Source organism: Rhinolophus sinicus, linkage group LG14 (genome assembly GCF_036562045.2).
Source record: "Rhinolophus sinicus isolate RSC01 linkage group LG14, ASM3656204v1, whole genome shotgun sequence".
Taxonomy (NCBI): Eukaryota; Metazoa; Chordata; class Mammalia; order Chiroptera; family Rhinolophidae; genus Rhinolophus; species Rhinolophus sinicus.
In genome coordinates, this window is record NC_133763.1 from 42,162,173 (window position 1) to 42,174,971 (window position 12,799).

The 12,799-nt window shown below is 41.7% G+C and overlaps 1 protein-coding gene across 4 annotated transcripts in view; it reads left to right on the top strand.

Moving 5' to 3' along the window:
• AHCYL1 (adenosylhomocysteinase like 1) overlaps nt 1-12,799 on the top strand; it is a 36,059-nt gene that overhangs the window by 11,273 nt on the left and 11,987 nt on the right. For 3 of the 4 annotated variants that reach the window (XM_019730479.2, XM_019730480.2, XM_074319133.1), the window contains exon 2: nt 10,588-10,699. In XM_019730479.2, coding sequence (XP_019586038.1) covers nt 10,588-10,699 — 112 coding nt within the window. The remainder of the gene's footprint in view (nt 1-10,587; nt 10,700-12,799) is intronic. The other variant, XM_019730481.2, reaches the window with a different exon arrangement.

Sequence of the window (12,799 nt, forward strand, 5' to 3'; positions counted from 1 at the left end):
ATTGAGGGGCTAAGGAAATAGCCAAAGAGCAAAGATTGCAGAAAGATGATAGGAAAAAAGGAAGGCACAGCCCAGAGAGACAGTTGGCTGAGCTGGTCACTCGGGTCACCAGGACAGCAGCTACCTCCTTAAGCCACACTGAGGGAATTTGAGACCCTGACAAAAAGAGATTTATTTTTGGTCCTGAAGGGGTCTGTCACTTTTGCTTTATTATCGAACAGAACACAGAATTAAAATGGGAGGGCAGATAAGGCTTTGTTTTATATATCTTCAATGTCAGTATGTCTCTGTTCCTGGAAGAGTTGGTGTTTGACTTGAATGAATGGCCAGACCCTGCCTCAGGGTTAGTACAATGTGTAACGTGCTACAGAAACATGAATGAAATTTTGTTTGGGACGCGGGGAGAAAGAATTATGTAGAAAAATCACGACCAGATTTAGAGGTTGGAGCACAACAAACACGCAGAGTCCTCGGCCAGTTCTGCCTTTACCTCCCTGAAATCTGGGCTTTAGTATAACCACAGGCCAACACCTCTTTGGGGGCTCTTTGCAGGCTTGTGCTCGTTTCTCTGGTTCCGTGTGTAACTGCTCTCCAGCGGATGGACAGACTATTCTGCTGTGAACTCTTCCAATCTGCTACTGATACAAGCACATCTCATTGTTCAATGATGCATTAAAGCCAACGCTACCCAATCTAAGGGACAATAATACTACCGATGACTTTTATTTTCTAGTTTTAAAGAAGCCCTTCAAAATGATCGAAGGAATTTCAGACCTCTCTTCCTGGGTCTGTTTAGATTTCTTTTGAGGTTCTGTTCAGCTTGTTTTTTAAAAATTCTATTAAAAAACATATAACCAGAGTTTTTTTCTTCATTCATTAAATGAGTACTTTAAATAAATGTCTACCATGGATATAAAACAAAGATTCAGTAATCACATATACTACTTAACCCCAGAATATTTCAATAAAATTAATAACCTCACAAATACTATTTTTAGTCATAGTAGAGTCAGAGAATTGGTACCAGCACGTGGGAAATCATCAGTGACAAAATGTCTTTTAAAAAAATTTTTTTACTTGGGGTCCCCAAATTTAATATAATGTATTGGAAAGCTCCAATGTTGCTAGATCTTTCGGACATAAGATGCAAGGTGGCGTGGAGCGGTACTGGTTGAGTGGCACATGACAGATGAGGAAGGAACCTAGTGGAATGTTCTCAATTTAAGGGCATATTCTCTGATAATGTGAAAGAAAAGTTCCCCATTACCATTCTGCGTAGGCTGAATAAACTGCTTTTAAAAGCACATTTAAAATACATTCTCTGTTGCATGCTTTAAAGTATGGTCATTTCTTATGAAAATAGCAAGTTTCTCAGATGACCAAAAGAAAAAAAATCACTGGCCAGTTTTAACCATACCAAATTGAAAACCACCTGTATAAATAAATCCAGGTAGAATTGCTAAATTGCTTTTGATGCCAATAGGAAATTCTGGGTCATTTCTTTCTTCCAAGTAAAGTGGTCAGGATTAGACTGCCCGTACATTCTCTCCAGTCCACCCCCAAAAGACAGTGGAAGTTAAGGCCAGAATGCGTGTTTGGGCTCTTCTCACCCTTTTCAAGTTGAAGCAGCAGTAAATCGTCTAGCAGAAGGAAATCATAGTTGCAAGCCACTAATGTTGAGGCAGACTGCTTAAACTAGAGGGTCATAGAAATCGAGGCATTCCGGCCTTGGTTTTCACAACACTAGCAAGTGTAGATTTCACACTTCTAATCAGCTTTAAGTAAAAGTCCTGATTTACTGGTGATTTTACTTGGTATTTGTATGCCAAGATTTAAGCAAAAGGTTTGAAAAATATATAGATCAGTGATACTCTAGCAGCGTTATTTATTGGTACACTTTGCTGAGTAACTTTTCCTATACAAAATTCGATTTTGACTTTTGCTTTGCCACACGACCTAAAGCAAGAGCTTTTTATCCTTGTGCATCTCTCCTCGCCACTCATTAAAAAATGGCTGTTCAGAAAGTCATAGGTCAAGAAACTTTGTGTTTTGGTCTGGGGTGCCGGGGGGCGGGGGGTTGTACTCTATTCATTCTGGAGCAATAGGTAGCCCTTCCTTTTAAGTAGCCCCCAAAGAAGGTGCAGCCAACTATTCCTTGCAACCAGCTTGTTTCTTACGAGCTAAGGTTGTGATTTTATATTGAGATTTTATCTAAAATTGAACATATGCATCTCAAGTTAGAAAGTCAAGAAGGTAAATATTGCCTCTCTAGAATGAAAAATACACTTAATGTTTTTGACGTGCCTGATTGTCTTTGATAGACTCTTATCCATGTGTTGGGTCTCTAGTCGCCTCCTAGAGGCGTAATATTTTGTTTTGTTTTTAAGAGCTGGGAGACTAAAGCCAGCTGCAGCTGACCTTTAAGGTGATTTCACCTTGTCCTTTGAACTTCAAATGATCCATTCTCACTACAGTGTGGATTCTGAAAGGTCCTTTCCACTCGTGATACTGTTACTACATAGCTACTATTTAACACTAAGTCTTTCAAGTCAGATTATTGTATTTAATGTTGAGTTTTGATGGCTGTTTCCTCCCTTGAGCCTATGCTTCATGGGAGGCGGTGGATGGTGACTAGAAAACTGACCTGGTTTCCGTCTCATTAGCCTTTTGGGGTGTTAGTCCAGGGTTCAGAAAGTTGGCCAGCATAGACTCGGCAGCCACTTATTGGGCCCTGCTTATATTAATAGTTCTTCTGCCATATATTAATACTATTTGGCAAGTGCTTTTGTGTCTTTCACCTGTAGTTAGAGACGGCCTTCCCAAATACTGAGCTGACTCACAGGTGGGAATCACTGAAGCAACCATAGAAGAGGGTTTGAATTTGTAAGATGTAATTGGCTTTCAGCTTCACTTAAGCTAGACTTCCAGATCAAGGAAAGAAGAATTGTTCTTATATATATGTCTCCAATCTTGTTCCTTCTTGGTGGGCTAAGACATAAGGCATTTACTCCGTCTGTGTGGCTACCTTTCAAAATGCCAGAGAGATTCCATCTTCTAAAGCTGTCCACTGATCGCTTGCTTTTGGTATTAGCTTTTCTTTTCATAAAAATTAACTTGAAGAATACAGATTTACCTATTGGTAAGTAGTTGACAAGTTCTCATCTTAAAGAACATGCCAGCACACCTTGCAGTAAAGTTTTCCAGTTAACTTTTTATGAGCTAAGCTACATTTAAAGTCAAGATTGGCTTTAAAAACGACTGTGAATTAAGGCTAATGACTTTTATTACAAACATGTAAGTTGAACAATAGTAACCTGGCTCTGTCTTTCCCAACATTCAAAAATTATTGATTCTTATACTCTGTGAACCAATACAAAGTGATTTCCAAGTGAAAAAAAACACAAGGTGCAGAATGTTTTAGCATGCTACCTTGTGAGGAAGAAAGAGAGGGGAAAATAAAAATATAAATACATACTTGCTTTTTTCTACCTCCAAAAATAAACATAAACCAGAAACCAATGAAAATGGGGGGGGCAGGATTGGGGGGATAGGAAAGGAAGTGAGACCTCTTTGAATATACCTTTTAAACTTGGGAGATGTTTTATATATCAAAAAATAAAATTAAACAGGAGAAAAGGAAACCTTAAAATTGCTTATAAACAAATGAACTACATATCAAATTGATATAGTCACCCAAAAAACAGTACTTCGACTATACAGCCTTTGTGAAATATATTCGAAGGACAAAAAGAACTTCAATGAAATCTCGACACTTTGCTCTGTAGATTATTGTTAGTAATCTTAGTCTTACATAATAAGAATGATTTTATATGTATTATAGAATAAAGCAAGTAAATATATTATTGCTATTAGAGACTAAGATTGTCAACATAAGAGAAAAGAGATACAAATAGGACATTAAAAGTTAACAGTCATGTTAAATTTGAAATGGAAATATCAATATGAACTCATGAGTAAAACAAAGATTTATTTTTCTCTCCACTGAAAGAACCTGGAAGCACGGACGCCTCTAGTAGCAATTAGCTCACCTTATACCTAGATACTAGTTTCTAAATACCATTCTCCACTGAAAGAAGGCAGGGCTCCAGGGAGAAACGGTGATTCCTGGTTTGAAGCAGAAGAAGAGCAAGGGGAAGGTGGGCCCGGTATGTCTTCCTATGTCAGAAAGGAAGGACGTGCTCGAATGGGGTCACGTCAAAAGGACAGAAGAGTCAGCTGGAAGGAGGCTGCTGCTGGCCCAATTGGGGACAATTGGGACATTCTGTGCACTCACTGGGTAATTGAGTGTAACATATTGAATAAATAAAAATATGAATGACAAGCTAAAAAAAAAAAAAGATAGCGAAAGAGAGAGGGAGAAGAAAAGCTTTTCATTACCAAAGAGTGCCAGCTAACACATACAGAAGGAATAATAGGAAAAAACCCTCATGATTCTGTAACCACCCTCCCCCCACGCCCCCCAGTATAACTGGTTCAGGCAAGGATTATGAACAGATGGTGAAGTCACCAGGGAACAGGCTATTAACAGGCTGACAAGTATCTCCCCACAAATTACCCTTTACTTGCAAAGGAGAAAACATACCTTTCAAACACTGATGGCCTCACTTTAACCAAGGGCTCAGTTTAGTGTCACTGAGAGTCGAACAACCTGATGTTATGTGCCACCTGATATGATGCAAGGTGAAGTATACAACATCATCTGAAATATTCTTGCCAAAATTTTAACCTCTTTCTAATCAAACCTCAAAATTAAACTTCCAGTTAACAGGAAGGTAACAGAATGAAAAATTCAGGATATGGGAGATTCTATAAGGCAGCTGGCCTGGGCTCTTCAAGAAAAGTCAGTATCACAGCAGGTGGGGTGGGGGGTTGGGGGAAAACAGGAGGACTATTCTAGATTAATAGCAACACTAAAGACCTAACAACCAAATGCACTTAACCTTGATTCCATCCTGGGTTGGAAGAAGGCTGTTGGGTCTACAACTATGAAAGACATTCTTGAGATAATTGGAGAAGTTTGAATGCAGACTGGATATTTGATAATAGAGAATTATCAATATTTTTCTATTAATATTCTTAGTTATGATAATATTAGCATGATTCTGTAGGAGGATATCCTTGTTCTTAGAAGATGCATTCTGAAGAATTGGTGAATCTGTGTGTTTGCAACCTTTTTTTTCATTCAGGACCATTTGAAAGTATGCGTGTGTACATATGTACACATATACAGAGAGAAACCTAATACAGAAAACGGAAAGTTTCAGTCTAGGTGCAGGGTTTACAGCTGTTCATTATACTCTTCTTTTAAAATTTTTGTATGTTGAAAGTGATCATAATAAACTTGGAAAAATAAATAGAAAGTGCAACAGTGGTGGGGGGGGTGAGATGGGGAGACCTTTGGTGTATCACTGATGTCATGGGTATGTTTCAGGAACCTAGATTCCTTCAGTCACCTGTACTCCAAAAAACATTTTGACAGAGTTGATGATAATTCAACGTCAGGAGCAAAGAAGAATGACTGGCACGTTTTCATGTAACACTGGCAGTGGGCAAGGATGAGGAAAGTATGGACAGGGAGATAGCCAAGTGGGCATCGAAACATAGTCAAGATGTGTGTTATGTTCTGTTGTAAATTGTGGTTTTCAAAGGATTAGGAAACTCTTTCCTGTCCTACTTGTAGCCATTTTTTAACCTCTTAATTTTACCTCTAGTTGGCAGTTGGAGGCCCAGATCACTCATTTTTACTAGATCATTTTAGGAGATAATAGAAGCTAATAAACTGTGTTGTCTCCTGTGAAAAGAGAGAGAGAAGCTGATAAGGGTAGAACCGCTCTTTGGCAGAGTTTTCCAAGCTTTATGTTCCTTCCTCCCCGTTTCTTCCGTGACTCAGCAATGTGGGTGGGCCCTGGTGTTGCCTCTCCCCTTCCTCCCACCAACATTGATGAAAGATCAAGGTGAATCCCATTTTGAAAGGAGTTTCTTTTGACTGGAATTGGATTCTGGGGGGGGGAGAGAGAGAGAGAGAGAGATGGAGAGATCGAGATCAAGATCCTATCACTGTTGAGAAGCCAGACGGTGGAGTCAAGAGGAACATGTGTGCTGTGTCGGCCAGCTTGCCCATTCCCTCCCCCACAGAAACTCAGGCCCCATCAGGGGAGACTGAGAACTTAAAGACTTGAGAGCAGGAAGAAGGACCTGCTGAGATTACATAAATTCGGGACTGTCTCAGAAAGTCAATAGAAAGGGATGCTGGCCCTTTCAGATAATCAGCAGTGAGACAGACAGTACCCGCTACCCACTTCTCAGTGAGCTTTCTTAGTGTTTTTTTTCCCCGATGATTGCTGTTTACCTTTGAGTCAAGTTCTTCACCCTTAGGAGCAAACCCTTCTGAGGAAATTAAAAGTTGTCAGATAGGCGTGTGAAGTAACCGGTTTAATAAGCCTCCTAGCCTGACCTCTGATTTTTGGAGGCCTGAATTAAAAACCATCTAGATAAGGCTTGTATCTAGCTGTTCCTAAAGAAGCAGTGAAATTCAGTGACAAAACCATTTGGTTACTACACTGTGTGTCGGAACACGTGTACAGATTGGAAAGGACCATCTTTTCTTCCATAAATGTTCCTGGAATGGCAGGCACTGGGTGCATTGGTGCCTACCAAATGTGTTGACTAAAAGAATATACTATTCCATGAAGATTATCCTGGCCACCGTCACTTGGCCATAGTGTCGTAGTGGAATGGAAGTCTGGCGGCCTCTGATTCTCTGTGAGTCGGGAGCTAGAAGGCAGAACTGGGTGGTTAACACCTAAGCAGGCAGGTCATGTGTGGACGTCAGCTTCTCAGCTTCTAGTGGGAAAAGGCGTCAATTAGGATCAACTACACGAGCGGTATACAAGGTTTTCTTCTCTGGAGGCTGACGGCTGTTTTGGCTTGCCCCCGATCCCTTTCTCTTGTAAGTTCTGTACAGCAGGTTTTTCAGCTCGCTCTGACACCAGACTTAACCACTAGGTGGTAGGTTACCATACCCCACATTGTTTCTTCTGTAGAGCTTTTCTTTACCGTTCTCAGTATCACATGGAAGAGTCAACTCTTGTACCCACTAAGCCGTTTGAAGAGGGGATCTAAAATAGCATGTTAAATTGGCCTGATGTTTGAGGTTTTTAAGGCACAGCAAATAGACTGCTGTGTTTGGATGTGCTATTTGGAGACTGGGTTCACTCCGCCTTGCCTTTCTGAAGTGTGGCATTCACGGAGGGAGGGATACTAGTGTGCTTGCTGCGGGTGAGGCTGCTAACGGGTGAGGAGTATCCGAACGCAAAGTAGTTCTTTAACAGGACTTTCTGATTTTCAGATACTTTGGGACTGTTCACTACCTGTCTGCATTTCCCTCTCCCTCTTCCCCACCCTATCTCGTATTTAGACCTAGCATTCCTTACAGATCTGGATTCGAAGAAACACTGAAGGACACCAATTAAGACTTAATAATGATTGGAAGAAATCATGATAATGGGAAGTAATGGAAACAGAACAACTTTGCAGTCTTTGGATTTTGTTTTTTACCTGACCATATTTGGCTTAAATGCAGTGAGACCAACCCAGTTAGAAGGCAACTGTTAAATTGAGATCTGGTTTCACTAGAGAGAAAACTAGTCATGTCCAAAAATTGCTTTTGGCAACAGTGTTTTTAGTTACAATGTGAAGGTGAACAATACTCCAGGAGGTGCTTGGCCAAGAGGCAGATAGAGCGCCTGGCTGGGGAGCTAGCAGGCCAGGAGGAAGCTGGCCGAGCAGCTGCATTCCACAGCCATATCGGGGATGCACGTTCTCTTCAGCGTGTAGGTTTGGGGGTGGGAGAGAAGACGAGGTTATCGTGCATGTTTGTGTCCCTGGCCCACCTTATTTATAATCAGTGAAAGTATCAAAGAGCTGCAAGAATAGACAGCCACCCACCCCCCCATGTCCTGGCTGAAGTTCACTTCTGCCCACTTCAAGCGTGGACAGTATTCATTATTTGAGAGCTGGGACACTGCAGTGATTCGTAAGCTGCTTGCGACACAGGGTAATATTTTTAGATGGGAAAGATTTTGCTAAGCTTTAGGCAACTGATGAGCTTTATTAGTACAAGGTGGGATTATGACTGTTAATGCCGTTCTCAGGGTGCAGAAGAAGCACGTTTCTATCTTGCCATAGCCACCTCTTATTTTTTATTTAAAACAACTGCAAATGTTATTGCAGTTCCCTCCCCCACCCCCAGGTAGGTGGTGTCTGGGAATATACCCAGAATCTTTTGAAAAAAGATGAACAAGGGAGGGAGTCAGAACAGCCATGGAAAGAGAGCAGCTTCCGAGGAGGCTGCCATGTGAGAAGCTGGGAGGCTGACGGAGGGAGGGCTGCCTCTGGAGGGTTAAAAGGTCTCTTGGCTGTGTGTTTCTTCTGCCCCCGGAATAACTGCATATAGGGTTGAAAGTCGTTACCTTGGTCCTGGATTGTAGTCTCTTCAGTAAAACTAGCTTTGCCGGCTGCAGAAGTCATGTGAAGATGCGCTGGGAAATCCTGTGCAGAAGCGCAGTGCTGATATGTAACCACTTCAGTGAGTGGTTTGGGTTGTTGTTGTTTTTTAAAGTTGTGTGTTTGACATTTAAGCTATTTAAAGTTTTAGCACCTAAACTGAAAGGCTGCTGCAGATGTACAAGATACTTGTCAATCAAATTTTGGTGCGGTATATGTTGTTTAGCTTGAGCCTTTATTTACTTATTTGTTTTTGAAATTTGATTGATTTTACAGAAAAAAAAAGAAATTTGAAAGGTTCACTTAATCACAGATAATTATTGAACGCTTTCTCTGTGCGGAGCCCTGGGCTAGATGCCCAGGTACGCGGCTCCTTCTCTTCCATGCCTTCAGGATCTCCTTAAGCTTCATAAACAGCCTGTGGACTCTGCCTCCTCCCCCTCATTTCACAGAGTAGCCCAAAGAGAAAAAGCTTGCGCAGTTGGATGTTGAGCCAGGTGGGTTTTAAGTGGAGGTACACTCAGGTTTCTCTCCCGGGCCTGCTGTCCAGCCGTGGTATTTATGGCATGGCTAGTCTCTGCTTTCATCCTTGGTGTGGAAACAAACCTGCGCTCCCTTGACTACTGCTTCCTTACCTGTGGCGTCCTGCGAAGTCAGTAACCCATTCGTCCAGCTGAGCTGCCTGTGCCCAGGCCGCACATCTAAGCCTGATTCTTACGCTGCCCGCCGATGCTACCCTAGCTGGAGGGTACATGTGACAGGGAGGGGAACACTAACTAATGGGCAGTGTACCACTGTGTTTCCCGAAAATAAGACCTAGCCGGCCCATCAGCTCTAATGCATCTTGAGGAGCAAACACTAATATAAGACATGGTCTTATTTTACTGTAAGACTGGGTATAATATAATATAACATAGTACCGGGTCTTATATTAATTTTTGCTCCAAAAGACGCATTGGAGCTGATGGTCTGGCTAGGTCTTATTTTCAGGGAAACAGAGTATACCTGGCTTCAAAGTGGCTATATTATGGAGAGATTATCATCTGTAATAGCTCCATTTCCAGAGATATTTGATGAAGACTTAGCTTAATGCGTTCTCCGTGGGAACGTTTTCAGGTTTAGTCAGATTGTGAGGAAAATCTCAATTCAGATTCCCAACCCATTCTGTTTTTCAGGAAGCTGAAGTTGAAAGAGTTTATCGGGGTTTAGATAGGAATTCAGGAGGAAAGTTTAAACCATTTATAGAAGAAAGTATTTTCATGCCCTTTAGAAACACCCATTAGTTTGTCTACAAATAATATTAATTATAAGTTATTTGCTATTAGCCAGTTTTCCAAGTGTCTTTCAAACAGTTACCTAGTTTGGGTTTATTTCATTTAAGAAAGTTTTTAAAGCAGAGTTTACCAAGTCATTATTTTCTCCTTCCTTCAAATTAGTTGGAATTGACTGCGGTGTGTGTGTTTTTCGTTTCTCCTCAATTGCATATTCTGGTATCTCACTGGATGTGGACGTTTCTGGGGCTGCCACATTGGCTTTGTACATGATTGGGCTCTGACGTCGCCACCCTGGTGCTCGGCACCGATTCAAGGCATCTCTTCATAATTCTTTCAAAAAACGATGACCGTTGCTAACTTCAGGATAAGAATGTGCTGCAAGGGAATATTCTGGAAAAAAGCAAAAACACAGAAGCACTATGACGTTATGCCTGTTTTTTGATTGAGTTGGGAGGAAGGGTAAAGGGTTTAATGTGTCAAGGTTATAAGGAAACTTTATGGACTGTGGGAAGGAAAACTTGTGAAATTGGACAGATGCAAAAAGAATTGGGTCTTAAGCACCCCGTGCCCCCCAAAAAGTTCTGCTGAAACAATTGGGCAGAGGCAGTAATTGGCACTGGGGAAGGAGTGAGAAACTAGGTTCCACCCACCCTCATTTCTGGTGGGAGAACTGCTGGCTTAGCAGGAACCACATGATAACTTTTAGTGAAGACAGTGTATGGCCTTAAAAAATGGAACATTTTATAGAATCCTTGCTAGTTTTCCATTTTTTGTCTTCCTCTTACAGCAGATCCAGTTTGCTGATGACATGCAGGAGTTCTCCAGATTCCCCACCAAGACTGGCCGCAGGTCTTTGTCTCGTTCCATTTCTCAGTCCTCCACCGACAGCTACAGCTCAGGTGAGTGTGGGCTTCATGTCCCCTCTGACCTCTCTTCCCTGACTCAGAGTCTTAAGTTGGTTCTCTCCCCAGGGCTCACTTATCTAGAATCTGAAAATACCTCATGTCAAGACTGCCCGTCTTTGTGCTGAAAGCTGATAATTAGTGGTTGGGCAGTGGGAATGTTCCCAGCCAGCCTTGTAGCTGGGGAAGCTTTTGTCATCTTGAGGCTTTCTTTTCCGGCTGTCTCTGTGTGTGGTCTGTGGCCAGTGCCTGGTTGGTAGTTCTGGGCTGGTTCCCATTCCCACGTTTATCTGCCCATGTCACAGAAGGAAAAAAATCAATGGTATTTTGGCTGACAGAACTGGCCTTAAAAAGAAGTGTATGTACTTTGGAAGCGTAATTTCTAATTCCTTTATATGAGATAGACCCTACTACCTACCCTTTTCATGCTTTGCTTCAATTGTGACAATAAAAATTAGTATTTGGCTCCTTTCATGTACTAGGTTGCTCTTTATGTTGACATGTCCTCCCCTGTTAACCTCTGAAGTAGGAGAGTGGAACTGTCATGTGGCTCCAGCTCTGTTTCTTTTTGGTTCTTCTCTGTCTTAACTGTCTGAGTAGTCTCTTTTCTGGTTTGAATTGTGCCCCTCGTAGCTTTAGAGGGGGTGCTACAAAATTAACACGGAAAAGGGTATGGAATCTTAGAACTTGAGTACTGGAGGAGCCCAACACTGAAAGAGCCACAGGAGCCTCTAATCCCAACTGAGGAAACATTGTTAAAACATTAAGAGGCTCGCCCAAGGTCAGAGATTGCTATTAGTGTCAAAGAGACTTGTACCAAAAGCCATTTATTGTCTTTTGCAAGAATATTGTTTGCCTTATGTTGTTAACATACGGACTTGCAGTGCAAGGAATACAAAAAAACAAACAAGTCAATACATTTTTACAAACTTATTCTCTGCCCTGTGCCATTGACAACCCAATATACATAAAATAGGCAGACAAGAGCAAATGGTGGTCTGCAGGGCTACGTTCTGAAATAAATGAACATACAGATTGACTGTGAGCCTGTGTTCAAGAAAAGTTTCCAAACATAATGGCTATCAAATGACAGGGTGTCTTGGAGTGACAGACACAAAGGTGGTGGATGGCAGGCTAATCATAGCTAAGAAAGAATTGCTTGTGCAAGATTGAGTTGTAAGAGGAAGACAGGTGGAATGAGCGAACAAAGCTTTAACAAGGTCTTCAAAGATCTTGATGGCCATGTGTTATGGGGAACTGAGCATTTTTAAAAGCTTAGTAATATCGTCTAATTGTCCTAGGAGGTAAATACCTTTAGCAGTGTTTTTGTTATCTAGACAGAAGTACTTGTTAGCTAAGCAGTATACAGAGAGAGACCTGATACACAGCGATCAGGGAAATATTCGATCCCGAGAGTAAAGAATGGTTTGAGCGGTAAGGAGTGATTACCGTACGTCCTCCTGCAAATCTGTCTGAGAGGACACATGCAGATTCTGTGTGAAACTGCTTTGCAAAGTCAAACCTCTTGAGTGATCTGAAGGCTCTCAGTGGAGCCAGCATGGCTCACCTTTTGTGTCCTTTCTTTCCGCCTCTACATCCCTTGAGCACAACCTGGTATAAAACCCCTTGTAAGACTATGTTACCACTTTCGTCCATGTGAGTGGTTCTCAAAGTGTGGTCCTCTGAACAGCAGCATAACAAACAACCCTGGGAACGTGGTAGAAGTGCTAATTCTTGGGTCCCACCTGAGACCTACTGAATGGGATTTCTGGTGATGGGGCCTGGCCAACCGTGTTTTAACAAACCTTCCACATGATTCTGTTAGATGCTTTCGATGCTTAAGTCTGAAACCAGTAATCTACAGAAATAGCATTCCTTATGTACCCTAAATTATTCCATTTTTGCCATGTCTGGTTCCAATTCAGGATGGGACCAAGTACCCCTGTTATCTGAGATTCATTAGAGCTGGTGCCAGATTGGGCTCAATAGCCCCTTATCATAGGGACTAATGGCTAAGTGTCATCAGAGTGGGAAAAGGGCCACAGGCCTAAAAGATCCACAGCAGTGTCATTCATACCATTTAGTAAATAAACCCTG